The following is a 16,684-nucleotide window of genomic DNA, read 5'->3' as shown; positions in this document are numbered from 1 at the left end:
GGGACAGGCCTGTATGCCTTAGTCAGAGGCGTTGCAGTCAGCTTTTCTAATTTGATACCCACATGGCAGTATGGCTATTCTTTAGGCTCCTTTTCTGGAGTATGAACACAGCTAGTGTTCACCAGGCCCAAGCATCTGACCACACACACACACACACACACAAGAGTTGGTTATCTACATAAACATGATGCTGTCGTGAGTTAACTTTTCTATTTTGAGAAGCATGTCAGCGTGAAATACCTCTATCTTGTCTCAGGCGCATGCGTGCTGACGGAGTTGCCAAAATTGTCACTTGAGTAAGTGGCAGCTTTAAAAACCAACCAGCTGCAGACTCCAAAGCAGAAGGTCAGCGTAGGAAAGTGGAAGTTGGATCCCGAAGGCTCCAGGCGTCCCGAGGAGTTTCACAGTGGTGGGGTTTTGAAGGTGGTACAGACTCAACTGGGGGTTCTAGCAGATTTTGCCTGTTGCTTCTCCCTGTCTCCCACACTCCATGATGAATGTGCAGGCCTGTTCTAGGTGTGGCTATGGGGTTTACCCTGCTGAGAAGATCAGCTGCATAGACCAGGTCAGTGGATTCGTTTTTATGGTCTTTGGGAAGAGTGACCAACTTGGGATTTTATCTTCTCATGTATATTGAATGATAAGGAAAAGAAGTTTTTTTTTTTTTTTTTTACCGTACATAGGTTCTGTTCATTTCTATGTCTTCTGTGCTGTTTTAAGGGGAAAAATTGTTTCATTTTAATGTAGCATACTCACATGTGAGTTCTGGAATTTTATTCAAATTCCCAACTTTGTACCTTAAAGTCTGTGAGCTCCAGGCCTGGAGGAAGGCAGCTTAACTGGCAGATCTTCTCTGTGACTTTCAGACATGGCACAAAGCATGTTTTCACTGTGAAGTCTGCAAGATGATGCTTTCTGTTAATAACTTCGTGAGTCACCAGAAAAAGCCGTACTGTCACGCGTAAGTGTCTGGCACCCTGATCGCCACTGCATGACTTTAGGTTTTCTTACAAGTAGTCAACTGAGGGATAGGTTCCCAAGCTCCAGGCTGGACTGTGAACAGCACCTCTCCTCAACTGCTCACTCGTATCTAGTCACAGACGAGCCCAAAGTGCGGTTTTCAGATATGGCCAATAAATGTCAAATTTCTGGTTAGCGAGAGACCGAGTCCACCTTTGTAACTGTGTCAGACAATGAACTCTGCAGGATAGTGGAAGTGCTGACGGTGGGAGTAGATGGAGCTTTAAAGTTTTTCTCCTAAATGGTGTCCAGAATAATCTATTCTGTTGGAAACTGCTCGAGTGACTGTCCTCAGTGAAACGCACCTCACTGTTATATGTGTTCAGTTTACGTGATCTGAGTTTTTGAGGGTGCTTCATTGGGAAACCAAGGAGCTGAATCCTTGAGTATTGTGTTCATCCATCTTAAAAAGAGACTAGTATTTTAAGAAGAATCCCCCATCCCTTTGGATAAAGCACATTCCTAATTTTGATCTGTATTTAATTCTGCAGCCATAACCCTAAGAACAACACATTCACTAGTGTCTACCACACACCCTTAAATCTAACCCTGAAGAAGTCTGTGGCAGCCACGGGTGGGGTAAGTCATTCAGCTTTGCATTTTAAAATAGACTTTAAGGAAAATCCATGGACTCCGACACCTGTTGGTTTTTAAGTGATTCTGTCTATATACGGACCAATTCACTTCCTCCTCAGACACATGCAAAGTTCTCTGAAAAGACCATTGCTGTTCTTTGTCCTGTTTCAACATTAGAGGCCAATGCAGGTCCTTGATTCTAGCATATGTCTGGCCAGCCAGAACGTGGTATCACTTTATACCACAGGCCTTGCATATGTTAGGTCATTAACATATAAAACAAAATTTACATAGTTGAAAAATATTACAAAGAGCACTCTTCTTTTCCTTCCTCTGTAGTATTTTGGAATAGAATATTAAAACCCTCCAGTTTGCAGTCCTTGGACTGAGGAATGGTTTACAATTATGTATAATCTCATGATCCCCCTTTGGAGAGCAAAGATATACTTTGAGAAATGAAGTTTGCTTTGGGAAGATGGTGCGTTAAATCCAACAGTGAGCTTCTGTCGCCCACTCAGCTGGTGGCAGAACTGCTGTGTCTATTAACCAATGAATCATTGGCCCTGTCAGCAGGCCCAAGAGTAACTGCTCTATGGGATGGAACTTAGGCAGATTTCTAAAATTAGGAATTACCCAGCAGGTGGAGGGCTCTCTAGTAATCTCTCTTCACCCCAGAGTCCTTTCCTGGTGTCGTCCCACTTGCATGGACTCTGGTATTCACAGGACTGTACTTAAGAAAGTGTCTTAATGCTTCTGTCCTTGCATGTGACTTTACAGCTGCTGCTACCAGACCTACCTCCCTAAGCTCTCTGCATTATGCTTTTATTTTGCAACTGCACTAACTGGAAATCACTTACTTCACTCTGTACACATTACAGACCAAGGGAGCAGATACTATTCTTATCCCATCCTTCCTGTGAGGAAGCTGAGACTCAAAGACATTATATAGGCGTACAATTCCATCCAGATCCCTGTGTACGAATCCAGACCTGTATGGCTGTAGAGTCCATCATATGTTTGTGTGTGTGTGTGTGTGTGTGTGTGTGTGTGTGTGTGTGTGTATCCAGAAGGTAGCAAACTTCAAAAGCCAGAAAAATTGAAACTTCACACATCCAGATGTTTCTGCAGATGCATGCAGGGAGAAGTAGTTGCTCTAAGAATGCTCTTGGGTTATATCATACTCAGTACAAACAGATCTACAATGTCTGCCTTTGCCCAGCTCCCCCGCCCCCAAGCCTTAGCTGGCAAGGTTACCTTACAGTTCTGTAAGACACACAGTGCTTACCTTTCCTTGGGAGGCAGTAGACTCATGTCCTTCTAACTATGTATGACAGAGCTAGTCCGGCAGGATGTTAGCATAACCTCTCATTCTCTTTTAGACTATAGGAAGGAATGCCAGTTTCCCAGGAGGGCTGAGTGTGTCTCTATGTGACCATATTCATATGTTTCTACATGGGCAGAGTGCATATAGGAAGTGTGAATAGCCATGCATGCACATACAGACACATGACATGTGCACTGCTGTATATATGTATACATTTATGTGTATTATATGTGTGCAATATATATGTGTGTATGCATGGATGAGTGTCTCTGTGAAAAGTGTGTGTCTGTATATTTCTGTATATATGTGTTTGTACACTGATATATTGCAGTGTGTATTTTTGTTTATGGATGTACATGTGTGTGCACATGTACAGTTCTATATCATGTGTACATTCATATATGTGTGTGTGCATGCATGTATGATATATATAGTGTGTGTGTGCATATAAACAGTTGATTATTAGAACTCCCTTTTCCTCTTTTCTTCTCCTTTCTCCTCCTGAATTGAAATGGCCAATCATGTTCTTTCTAGGCTTCAGTTCTTTGAACATACCTATGTGTATGGGTGATAAATGCGATTTTCAATACTACCCTTTCACCTCTCTGAGAGACAAGGCCAATTCAAAAAGAGATAAGTGCATTGTGCATATGCTAAAATTTTCAAAAGGGAGAAAAGGCGGTGGTGATGAGAATTTTGATAAGGACTTTGAGTGGGGATTTGTCACAGATCCATGGTTTCCTACTTTACAGATGTGGGTATGTGTGTATGTATATTTGTGCTGTGTGTGTGTGTGTGTGTGTGTGTGTGTGTGACTATTTATGGAGTCAGTGCTGGGGACTGAACTCAGGTCGTCAGGCTTGCCTTTACTAGCTGAGCCACATTGCTGGAGTAACTCTAGCCTTTTAAACTGCACCACTCAATAGAGCTTTGCATACAGCAGGAGTTCAACATGTCATCCAGCTGGTGACACAAATGAAACCACAGTGGGAACAGATGACGTGCCGATAATGAGTTGAGCTTTGCAGAACCACTAACATCTCACCGCCTAGTCTCAGAAGAACTGCCCCAATTTATCTATGCATCGCTTATTTTCTTTCTCTTCTCTGGTGGAGGTGTTACTGAAAATGCTTTCATTGTACACAGATCAACGGCAAAGAAGATGGAGAGCAGTTTAAATCCGTTCTCCACTGGGACATGAAGTCCAAGGCCGGAGCAGGGGCAGCTAGCCGGCTGATGAACGAGGTGAGTGTGCGGAGGGAGAGAGAATGCGGGACTGTGTGAATGAAGAGCGATCGCGTCACCACTTCTAGAGAAAGCCAGCTAGCCTTTCTTCTGTCCATGTGTCGCTCCACCTGTCTTTAGGAGACCCCCTCAATCCTTCCTAAGAGCGCCTGCTCCAGCTCAACACCTCTGCTTGCTCTCCTCCAATCACAGGGTTTCTGTCTGCTCTCCTCCAATCACAGGGTTTCTGTCTGCTCTCCTCCAATCACAGGGTTTCTGCCTGCTTTCCTCCAATCACAGGGTTTCTGTCTGCTCTCCTCCAATCACAAGGTTTCTGCCTGCTCTCCTCCAATCACAGGGTTTCTGTCATCAGCATCAATGACCCCTGCCTGTGGCCGCTGTTTTGTCTTATTCCTGTGACATTTAACCTGGCCCAGTCTCTATGTCTCTGTCCCCATTGATCTAGTCATTCCCCCTGGCCCTAGGAAGGTCTCCTAGAATGGCTTCCCCTCTCCCGTAATTCTCATCCCCAGTCCAGCATGCCATATCGGTCACACAGTTTCTTGGATGTCCCTGACTTATTCATCTCATGGCCTGTCTATTGATAACTGGTTCTTTAAAATGTCCTTAGCCTGTTTCTATCTGATTGCATATATAGTATTAAGACTTTCTCGGTGTGAGACTCTGAAGAGCAGAGAGCTACCCTTTAACCACCACCTCTGACCCCAGTTCACTCCATTCGGGTGCTCACTTTACTAATCGTGTGTGTATACATCTTGACTTTTCTGTGTACGTATATCTGTCTGATAGTTCTATGTCTGTAGCTGTCACCTGTCTGTCTCTCCACCATCTACCTGTCTGTCGGTGTCCTATTCATCTCTAGCATCGAGTATTTACATTGGGGCACACCTATTCGCTGACTGGTGTGTGTGTGTGTGTGTGTGTGTGTGTGTGTGTGTGTGTGTGTGTGTGAAAGAGAGAGAGAGACAGAGAGAGAGAGAGACAGAGAGAGACAGACAGAGAGAGAGAGAGACAGAGAGAGAGACAGAGAGAGACAGAGACAGAGACACCAAGAGACAGACAGACAGATTGAGTGACAGAGTTTAATTGAGATTACTAACATGAGTGGGTGGGAAGTTATTTACTGGAATATGGACCACTCATCAGTGGTGACACCACAGAAGAAAATGACATTTCCTCACCCAACAACCATTAATGGCCAGCAGTCCTCCAAGGAAGGTTGTGATCTCATGGGTCCCTCCCAATCCATGGTATAACGTTGCTGGGAGCAGTCTTGGGCAGATGGCAACACTGCAGGCAGTCCTGAGGGCAAGGTCCAAGCATCATCTTTCATGGTGACCCATTTTCTCACCCTTCAGCCTCTATGTTCTTTCTCCCCTTTTCCTGTGATTTCCCTTGAGCCTTGGGGGTGGAGGTGGGGTTGGGGTTGGGGGTGGGGGTGGGGGGTATAGATGCATTTAGGGCTAGGAGTCTACTGTCTCATATTCTTGGAACTTTAGCGAGTTATGAGTCTGTGCCTTAACATCTGTGTCTCAGACGCGTCGAGAGCATCGCTGATCTGCCGATATAAACATTAGTATTCAGAGGCAGGTTCACAACATTTTCATTTAGCACAGCAGCAGTGGGCGGACCCCAGCGCCTATCAAACACTCTCTGGCCCTGGCATGTTGACCAGGGTCACAGTACCAGACCCATGTGTAGCATACAATCGCTCTCAAATCAAATCAGAAAATGTTATTACACACAAAGTAAACTTAAAAAACTTGTTAATCCACAGGGCTGCTGTAAAGATTAAAGAATAGATAAATGCAAAGATACCAGAATAGTGTCAGGTACAAAAACATCAGCTATTAATATTTGTAGTGATAATTATATATTAATCATCATATTTATATATTACACATTATGCATCATACTACATACTATGTATTATTATATATTAATCATAATCTTTGGTTTTTTTTCACTAAACAATATGCATTATTTTCCAGCTTGTCTTTTCATGCTACAGACACCTGAGAGCCATTTTCACATCAGCTCCCTTTTTCAGCTCCTGTGCATGTGTTCAGAGTGCATCACTGAGAGAGCAGATGTAGGTGACTTCTTTTTGATGGGCAGGCTGTCTGCACATCTTAAACAACAACGTTGCAACAAACACTATTTCCCTCAGTCTCTTTTGCATAAGGAGAGCGATTCTGTAGAACAATGAGAAATAAGTATATGTCTTTAAATTTCCTTAAAACATATGTAAGCACACAAATGTTTTCTAACCATTATTTATTTTCCTTGTTAGTTTTAGGCCTGAAGTTTTACACCAAATGTTTTAAAAGAAAAACCTATTTTCCCCTTGGCCTTTCCCCTTGGCAATCTTCTGATACAAAACAAGTGGTGTGGGTTTTGAATTTTTCCAGATAGAACTGACTCACCTCAGACTTGCTGTCTATGGGGACTTCTCCCCGATCAGTCTTAGCACACCGGTGAGCAAAGAAATCTTTAATGGCATTTGGAAGGTTTCCACAACATAGAAGGTCTCAGGGAATTCAATTATTCAAGATATGAGGTCATCTTCTAGTCTGAACAGCATGGTAGGCAGAGACCCTGAGTGGAGGGGCTTCTTGCTTTTAGAGAACAGCTTATTCTGACAGTGAGGGAGTCCTCTTGGGAATAGAGTGTGGACTTAAGGGAATGTAGAATGAGCTTGGGGAGTGTGGGGGAGAGCTGGGGGAGTTTGTGGTGCACTGTGGGAAGTGTGGGTGCTGTGGGGGTGAGGGGTGGACTATGGGGGTGTGGGGTGAACAGTCAAGCGTGCAGGGAGTGTGGCTAAATGCATGCTCATGCTTCCTTTACAGAGAGACTACTGGCCAGGGTATGGAGAAGGGAACACTTGGTGTCCAGGCGCTCTGCCAGACCCTGAGCTTGTAAGGATGGTTGAAGCCCGACAGTCTCTTGGTGAGGTAAGGGCCTTATGAACAACTTACAACTAGCAGGTAACAATTCCTTTAAATATTCCTTTATTTTTAAGATGCCAGTAGACAGAACACCCTACCCCTTTATTAGTCTTGTCTCTAAGGCAAGAGATACCTGACAGAAACAAAGGGGGAGGGTTTATTTTGGTTCATGGTTGCAGAGGGCCTATGGGTCATCACAGTGACTCGTTCACGCAGAGAAATCAGGCTAGAACCTGGAGTAGACATATCCTTCAAAGGCTGATCCCTCGTCAGCTACTTCTGACAGCTATACTCCATCTCTAAAGGCTCCAACCTCAAAACAGTGCCCCACACTGAGCTAGCGAACAATTGTTCAACAAGTGGGCCAGGAAAGGTGTAGAAAAGTTTTAACACCGCTGTCCTGCCAGATCCCCGTGCGGTTCCAATCTGTGGACCCCAATATTCTGTTCCTTCACCCATCAAAGACACCGTACAGATGTGACGAAGTTAAGGGTCTGGCAATGGGAAGACCCTGGACTCTAGGGGTGGAGCCACAAGATTCTCTCTAGCCAGTAGGCAGGCGCAGAGAGAAGGGGAAGGGGTGGGCAGTGGGTAGGGCCAGGCTAAGTTGGGCGTGGTGGAACTGGAGAAAGGAAGGGACCAGTGGGACATAGCCTGGTTAGGATGGGCGTGTCAGGACTGGAGAATGGCAGGGGGCGGGGGGAGGGGAAGAAGAATAAGAATCTCCTCTTGTTGCTTCAGAAGAAGCCAGTCCTAAGGACCTGTACTAGACTCTTTACCTCCAGGACTGTAAGGGAATGCTAGACAGTGTAGGAATAGAGAGGATTGCAGAAATCCTTAATGGCAGATGGTACCCCTGCTCCTTCTGCACACAGCGCTCCTTCTACACACAGCGCTCCTTTGAAAAACCTACTTGGGAAATTACTGTTAGGTTTTTGTTTTCTTTTATTCTCCTCTCCTCTCCTCTCCTCTCCTCTCCTCTCCTCTCCTCTCCTCTCCTCTCCTCTCCTCTCCTCTCCTCTCCTCTCCTCTCCTCTCCTCTCCTCTCCTTTTCTCTTTCTCTTTCTCTTTCTTTTTCTTTTTTCTCCAAGACAGGGTTTCTCTGTGTGAGGCTGTCCTAGAACTCACTCTGTAGACCAGGCTGGCTTCAAACTCAGAGATCCTTCTGCCTCTGCCGCCAGAGTGCTGGGATTAAAAGCATGTGCCACCATTGCCTGACTACAGTTTTTGCAGTTTTTTTTCCCTTTAGGAAACAGAAGGCGATAGAAACATGAGGTCTTGTTTCTCATTAGAAAAGTTAACTTCAGAGTAACTCAGAAAGTAAGGAGTTAAAATAAGACATTTTCCTTCCTGTGCTGTAGAACTTTCCCTGGAGGTGAGTCTAGCCAAGACTCCTGGATTACTGGCTGTGTTTTGATACAAGGGCACCTGAGGGAGTTGTACCAGGCGCCCCATAATGTGACATAAACACTGAGGGTTCTCCGTCTTGATGGTGTTAGTCAAGTGCCAGGTTCAAACTTAGCCCAGAAATCGATGTGTTTCCCACTTATGGAATGAGTCCAGCGTCTCTGGTCTGGTGGCGGTTTTATGAGCTCCCGTCAGTTCTCATGCTGTTGTGGTTCTGACCAGCAGGGGTACACAGAAGACAGTGAACAACAGCAAGGCAAGGGAAGCTTCCCTGCCATGATCACCCCTGCCTACCAACGCGCCAAGGCAGCCAACCAGCTGGCCAGCCAGGTGAGAGTCCCTGAGCTCCCTTGATGACGCTAACTTTTGACATGAATACAGCCAGCTCTGCAATTCAGGAAAACAGTATGGAAAAAAAATGTATAGGTTGTGAAAAAAAGCCACGCTTTCCCAACGCTGTGTCCTCTGTGCCTTGCTTGGGCCACATTTACGAGATGTGGAAAAGAGAAAGATACAGAGACCCTGTAACTTACCCAATGACTAAAGTAAATGTTTCTCCAGGTTGCTGTTTTTTTTTTTTTTTTTTTCTTAGAGAAGATGTGGGTTTACCTGGAGATTGGTGCAGCTTGTGGGTTAAAGCTCAGATTTTAGAGACAGAAATTTAGTATTTGAATCCTAACACTCTTGAACATTTTCTATGATGCTCTTGTCAAATTATTTAGCCTCTCTGTTATTCGTGGTAAATAAGAGTCCCACTGGATGTGCCCATTGAAGGGGGTCACATGAGTTGCTATTTGGTGACATTTTAGAAGTGTCTGGTACTCTGTAAAGTTGGTACATCAGCAAAGATAATGTCTGTGGGCACAGACTTGGAACAGGTTTGTTTTAATGCTTTAAGGTGTAGCTTCTAGAGAGTGGTAGGGCAGGTTCTCACAGAGGCTTGAGGGAGGTGTGGCACAACTTTGACTCAGTTTCTCCTTATCAGGTACAATACAAGAGAGGCCATGATGAGCGAGTCTCCACATTCACTCCGGTGGCAGACACTCCCGAGCTGCTGAGGGCCAAAGCTGGGGGACAGCTTCAAAATGACGTAAGAAATGATGCAGGAGGGCCAGGGAGATGTATCAGTGGACATCTGACACACAAGCGTCAGGACAAGAGTTTAGATTCCCCACAACCCTTACAAACAGCAGACAAGTGTGCTGCCTTGCCTGCAGTCCCAGAGCTTGGAAGGCAGAGACAGCAGATGCTGGGACAAGCTGGCTAGTTAGACTAGCCAGGATTAGAGAGCATCATGTTGAGCGAGAGACCCTGCATCCGTACATAAGATGAAGAGCAATCAAGGAAGATGCCAAATATTAACTTCAGGTCTCTCTATGTAAGTGCACACATATGCAAACGAGCCTCCCCTGTGTGTATTCCTCTTCATGTGAACATACATGTACACATACATGTGTACCACATACACACATATGCAAATGAGCCTACACTGTGTGTACTCTCCTTCATGTGAACATACATGTACACACACATGTGTATGGCACACACACATGCACAAATGATTCAGTCTAATGCACAATGATCCTTAAGACCCCTCTTGTTGTTGTTATCTGGAGGAGAGGGAAGGAAGAATGGTGGGAGAATCCTGGTCCTGCCCAGGTACCAGGAAGAAGTTTCTGGGGTTGGTCACATGCTATAAGTCAGCCCTCACGGGACTTGCAAAAACTCTTTAAACAGAAGCCATTCCATTATATTTGAACCAAGCCAGGCATATCAGATGCAGACGAGAGAAACCTCTCCAGCCACTCAGCCCCAAGAGGATGACTTCTGAAGGGGTGACCACTTCCCTTTTCTCAGCCCACGAGTTCCACATTGTACTAAGTCCACGAACCGAGTGTGGTTCTGAATGGAAGGTCGAAGCACAAAGCCAGCTTCCCAAACCCAGCACTGTGCTCACAAGTGGTCTCCACCTGCCCTGGCTGAGATCTGAGGTTGAGATGCCCCCCTTCCTCTCCCAAACATGACATCAGCTTTTCAGAGAGAGACTTACTGTTTTGCCCAGCCTCACCCCTGGCCCACACCAGGTACACCTAAGGATGTGCTGAACTCCACACTGTGTGTCTTCAGGAGCCAGGCACCGTGCTGGGTATTGGGAATGAACAGGCAGATGAGTGTGGCCCACCAAGCTATAAGCTGTTCCGTACATGAAAAACTGTCCCAGGTGATAGGCAGGCCTCCAGGGGCTCTCAGAGGACTCCCCTCTCAGATCCTGTAGGACAACCGCCGTAAGTCACTCAGTTTTTCTCTTTTGAATTTTCTAGGTGAGGTACACGGAAGACGGTGGGCAGCAGAGAGGGAAAGGCAGTTTTCCTGCTATGATCACACCAGCTTATCAGATAGCCAAAAGGGCCACTGAGCTGGCCAGTGACGTAAGTGCCTGTGGTTGTGTTGTCTCAAGGAGGAAGCAGGAAGTTAACCTGGTTCGGGAGGCCCACCTTCCTGTCTGTTTTTATATATTCCTAAGAGACAAGAAGCACCTTTTCTTCATGGTTGTAAATCATTTCCCCCATGACAACGACTTGCTACTTCTGTCTGTGGTGTTTTCTGTAGACCCAAGCAGAGAGTGAAGACACCACAAAGCATTGGTTTTTACTTTCCTGGCTCTTATATTGGGACTCTGAGTTTTTTCTTCCTCCAAACAGGTGAGGTACCATCAACAATATCATAGAGAAATGAAGGGAGCGGCCAGTTCTGTCGGAGCTGAGGGCACGATGACAAAGGACTCTGTAGACCGATGTGGCCAGGTACATGACACTTCTGGGAGCTGGTCTAAGGCCAGCTGTTTGTTCCCTAGAGCTGTGACAGCCATGGACATGTGATCAGGGTTCGTACTTGGTGCAGGCAGTACACAGAGTTCAATTCATCTGCTTAGGTAACAGATCCCAAGTCCTTAAAGAAAAGAAAGCCTATGCTAATATGGTGGTTTGGCCAATAGGAAGACATTCCCATCTGTTCATTGGAAAACTGTTACTAGGAATCCGATCTGGTGAGTTAGGTCATCGCTGTGTGAGTACTGAGCGAAATCAAATGTATGTCTTCAGGGGCAGGGCAGATAGCTTGGTAAGAGTGGTGGTCGTGTCAGTAGGAAGGTTTCAGTTCAAATCTCTACCATCTACGTTTAAAAAAAAAGGAAGAAAGGAAGGAAGGGAGGAAGGAAGAAAGGAAGGAAGACAAAAGCTGGGCATTGGCATGTGTAACTATAACTTCAACGCAGGGTAGAGAGGTGGGAGTTGCTGGGGTTTACTGGCTGACAGCCTAGCTCCAGTTTCAATGAAAGACCCTGTGTCAAAGGAGTAAGGTGGAGCATGAGAGAGCAGGGTACTAGAAGTCCTCCACTGGTGTCTACACCCGTGCACACCTGCACATACATGTGCAGATTCAGAACACACACACACACACCAAAGATGTATATCTTGAAAAATATTGAATACTTATCTAAGTCACAGGAATTACTTTCTTAGGAAGTAAATATTTCACCTAGATTGCTAGATAAAGTAGTATATTCTAGAAAGCAGAAGCCTTGTTCCCCATCCCATCTTTCAATGAGACTATATCAGGTCACAGAGTAGAAAGGTCAAGATAACACACTCAATGTGATTTATCCTCACCCTCCTGTGTATCATGTGGTATTAGAAAGTCATCGTGACATAAAGGAAGCACTATTCATTTGCAGTAACAGGTAAAAATTATTGGAAGTTTGTGATTGTGCATTAATGTGTATGTGTGTGTGTGAGTGTGTGTATGTGTGAGTGTAAGAGTATATGAGTGTGTAAGTGTGTGTGTTTTAATAATACAGTCAATGAGGTAAAGTGGTATTTTTAAAAATTATTTGGCAGCATACACGAACTATATATCAAACCACAAAGAATTAATTTCTCCTCTTTAAGAAAAACCAAGTCACCACAGGTGGGCCTATGCCCATGTGACCCTTGGAATGTATGTGAAGATAGGTTTTGAACCTTATGCAAAGTGTCTGCCTAAGCAAGAAATGCTCAATTTTGATTTAAAAGTCAGTTTAATCAAATCATACAAGCAAACTACACGCATCTTGTTGTATTAAACTCAGTGAGATACTCCCTTACCTATCCCATTGTTTAGAAGACGCAGAAAAACGTCCATGAAGCTTTGGTTTTTTTTAAAAAAGCGCGCACACACACACACACACACACACACACACATACACACACACACACACCAACTAGCAGGAACTAAGTGTGATGTCTCATATCTATACTCCTCCAACTTTGGAGGCCGAGCCTGGAAAACACAGTGAGTTCCAATCTAGTCTGAGCTACATAGTGAGATCTTGCCTCAACAAACAAACAAAACAGCAGAAAACTCTTACTTTTATATTTGGCAAAAAATAAATAAATAAAAATTCAGTCTGTATTTTTCACCATCTTCCCACCCCTAGTTCTAACACACACATAATTTCATTTGTGTTCATCCGACTTGAAAAACCACAAAGCCCATTATCGAAGAATCTTAGAACGTTTTCTCAACCCCGCCCCCCCAAAAAAACCAAACCCTTTCCACTGATTATGTTTGACCCAGAATATTCAGGCAGCCGAGCAGGAAGGAGGGCTTAATCAATCAATTTTCATTTGGGAAGAGGGTCAAAAGGAAACCTGGACACAGTTTGTCTTGTAGCTGAAATGTCATGTGGTAGTGTTCCAGAAGGTCCTGGTCATTACAGCATGTTGACTGCAATGTCCAGTCTTGATGGTAACACACTCAAGAGTCAAGGTGGATGTTGGACGGCACCAGCAGCAGCTGTGGAGAAGCTCAGTCTACTGTGGCATTTTGCTATTTGATTTAGCATGACTTGTCAGGGCATGGGTAGGCTGGAGTTAGAGGCAGGCATGTAGGTAAACGATAAATATTTGTAGTGCCTTAAATAGCACACAGCTCATTCTTGCTAATGACTGCACCCATGAAAAATCTAGACTATGCAAATTTGTTATTCATAACCGAGCAATTCCCAAGAGAAGTCAGTACCTTACAAAAGACACACACACACACACACACACACACACACACACACACACACACCCCTCTAAAAGGAAGTTACCAAAACAAAACTAGAGAGCAGAAGACCAAAACCAAACAACAAACTTAGATCCTTTCTCTCCTCCAAACTTACCTTTCTTTTTTCCACTTATATTTGACTCAAACATTTTGGCAGCCAAGCAAAGACAGAGGGCTCAAGCTAATTGGTTTTCATTTTGGTGGTAAAAAGAGGCCTGGCTACTTAGATTTGATCCAAGGATTTTACTTAAAATGTATTTGCTAGAGTCCATCATGGGTCTCTTGAAGGTAGGAGGCCCCAGGGAGAGTGCTGTGATCCTGGGGTTCTGAAGACTGTCTCCTGCCCAGGGCAGAGTGCAGATGAAGAAGCAGCTGACTCGGCCCAGGGCAGGTCTGGGATGAAGGACTGGATTTCCAAGAGAAGGTGCAACTGTCTCTATTTACCATGGCTCTTCTCATTCATGAGATGGTGGTTTTGTTAAAAAAAAAAAAGGGGGGGGGGAATTTTCTTTATGGGAGTTGAAGTGTGATGTTGGAGAAGGAAGGGAAAAATTAAAATGAGAATGATAAATCTCATCTTTCAAGACATCTTTTTACCCCTTTTCAGAGAATGATAGTAACACGAAGTTCCCCTTCACAAAGTCACAAAAAGTTTTGTTCTACCCAGTATCTGGTTACACAACACACTTTGCTAATGGGGAGCAGTATCAGAGATGTCAAACGCCCTTCTGCATGCATCTGCCATTGTGTCTAAGCAAAGTAGTATTTGAGACTACTGGACTCTTCCCTGGCATGAGTTCAACATGTGTATTCAATAACAGCACGGGAGTGGGAGAGTCTCTTGACTTATCTGATATTGTGATGATTGATGAGGAGAAAGTTGATCATGACAGGTGTATGTTTGTATGCATGCATATATGTATGTATGTATGCATGCATGCATAATAGTATGTATATATATGATATAGTATTTATATGTATGTATGCATAATATAGTACATGTATGTATGCACATATGTGTGCACGTGTGCATGCATGCATGTATGATATAGTTTATTATGTACACATGTATGTCTGTGTGCATGCATGAATGATATAGTGTATGCATGCACATATGATATAGTTTATGTATATATGCATGCATGCATGTATGTATGTGTGCATGCATGTATAATATAGTGTATGTATCTATGCATGCATGTGTGTATGATTAGTATATGTATGCATGTATGTATACATGTATGTAGTATGTGTGTATGCATGTGTGTATGTATGTATGTATGTATGTATGATATAGTGGTCCAGGCTCCAAGCTCTAGTATCTCATTCACCACATGTACTTCTCTTTCAGTCAGTGGAATGTCTAGCTTTTCTGTGCTCAGTTTCTGGGACTATCACTGCTGACCCCACCCATGCCAGGAGGGACATATTACTGATCAAAATTTTCAATTGACTCATCAGGTTTACTCAGAAGAGTGTGATGAACCTAGGGGAAAGGGCAGCTTCCCGGCCATGATCACCCCAGCTTATCAGAACGCCAAGAAGGCCAATGAACTTGTTAGTGACGTAAGTACTGGCAGAGCCACTAAGGTGTGGACTATGGGATGCTGACAGCCACACTTGCTGAAAGCCACACACAGACACATCTCCTAGAGCCAAGCAAAAGTAGACTGCTAGCCCAGCCTCTTGTCCAAACTCAGAGTGTCTTATTGACCTGTTCATAGACTTTGGTTGTGTTATCTGTTTGCATGGAAATGCAGTTGAACAAACCCTGCTGCTCATTTAGACCATTTGCAAAAAGTACAAGCACTGGTGCCAGCAGATCAGCTGGGATGAGGTGAGCCGTTGCCAAAACACCAGTGTGAAACTGAAGGGGAAAGCTCACTGAAGGAAGTCATATATTATCAAATTGGGTGTGACCCAGAGAGTGATATGTGGTTTTTATTTACAGAATGGTAGGCAGCTGGCAGTCGGTCCTTGAGAGACAGGTTATAATTAAACTTGGGAGAGTGCGGTGCTCACCAGAGTTCTTAACATGCCGGCTTTGACATGGTCTCTAGCCTTCATTCCACACTATGCCCTTCTTTCTGCCACTGTTCAGTGAGTACCTAGGTACCTGGAACAGCACCCCCTGTGCCCTGAGATGGGAAATGCAAGATGTTACTCCTTCCTCTGAGACACTGCAGAAATGGTGTTGAAATTTAGGGCAGAATGTGGTTAGATTTTATTCTCTTTGCCATCGTAGCCTGAAGAACCCATCTCCTTCCTCCAGGCAGTGTTGAAGTGCAAAGAGTGAGAAGTGTGTGGACAGAGCCCACAGGAAAGGTTTTAGCACAAAAAGAATCAAGTGGTTTCTAGATTTACTAAGAGGTTTCAGAAAGCCCATAGGAACTTTCCTTCCTTTAGTGAATCCTATTGAGTTAATGTTAACGTGGCAACCACAACTCCAGACTCCCTTGTGTGCTTCTTTCAGATAAAATACAGGCAGGACTTCCATAAGATGAAAGGCGCGGCACATTTTCACTCCCTCGCGGCCCAGGACAACTTGGTTCTCAAGCGAGCTCAGAGTGTGAACAAGCTTGTGAGTGAGGTGAGTATTGGGGAGAGCCATGTGTGTGTGTGTGTGTGTGTGTGTGTGTGTGTGTACACACTCAAACATAAATAACTTGACAGATAGGGCAGGAGAATCAAGAGTTCAAGGCCACTCTAAGCTACATAGTGAGTCGGAGGCCAGGCTGTGCTACATGGAATCCTGGCTCAAAACAAATAAACAAAATGGAACCATGCAGACTGTCCTCATGTGGCAAGTTTCCACATAAAGGACTAAATATAGAATGAAAAAAAAACCTTTTCCTGTTGGCTAAAAACTTTCTTACTATATAGAAGTGCCAGTCAACAGATTTGTAGTTGTTAGAAAGAACACTAGAGGACGCAACTTTTAGAGATTTGTTTTTATCTTTAATCCTGTGTGAGTGCACATGTGTGGGTCCGTGCATGCATGCGTGTATCACACACACACACACACACACACACACACACACACACACACACACACACACATGCGCGCGCACACGCA

The 16,684-nt window shown here is 44.4% G+C and overlaps 1 protein-coding gene across 4 annotated transcripts in view; it reads left to right on the top strand.

Moving 5' to 3' along the window:
• Positions 1 to 331: 331 nt before the first annotated feature.
• Nrap (nebulin related anchoring protein) overlaps positions 332 to 16,684 on the top strand; it is a 78,032-nt gene continuing 61,679 nt past the window's right edge. For 2 of the 4 annotated variants that reach the window (XM_076925223.1, XM_034483760.2), the window contains exons 1-11: positions 332 to 565; positions 867 to 961; positions 1,512 to 1,599; positions 4,067 to 4,165; positions 7,015 to 7,119; positions 8,746 to 8,850; positions 9,506 to 9,610; positions 10,842 to 10,949; positions 11,223 to 11,324; positions 15,070 to 15,174; positions 16,082 to 16,198. In XM_076925223.1, the coding sequence (XP_076781338.1) occupies positions 491 to 565; positions 867 to 961; positions 1,512 to 1,599; positions 4,067 to 4,165; positions 7,015 to 7,119; positions 8,746 to 8,850; positions 9,506 to 9,610; positions 10,842 to 10,949; positions 11,223 to 11,324; positions 15,070 to 15,174; positions 16,082 to 16,198 (1,104 nt within the window). In that variant the 5' untranslated portion in view covers positions 332 to 490. Of the gene's footprint in view, positions 566 to 866; positions 962 to 1,511; positions 1,600 to 4,066; positions 4,166 to 7,014; positions 7,120 to 8,742; positions 8,851 to 9,505; positions 9,611 to 10,841; positions 10,950 to 11,222; positions 11,325 to 15,069; positions 15,175 to 16,081; positions 16,199 to 16,684 lie in introns of all 4 variants that reach the window. The other 2 variants (XM_076925213.1, XM_034483751.2) reach the window with 1 other exon arrangement.

This window comes from Arvicanthis niloticus, chromosome 1 (genome assembly GCF_011762505.2).
Source record: "Arvicanthis niloticus isolate mArvNil1 chromosome 1, mArvNil1.pat.X, whole genome shotgun sequence".
NCBI classification, from domain to species: Eukaryota; Metazoa; Chordata; class Mammalia; order Rodentia; family Muridae; genus Arvicanthis; species Arvicanthis niloticus.
This window is presented reverse-complemented; position numbering and strand designations above follow the sequence as displayed.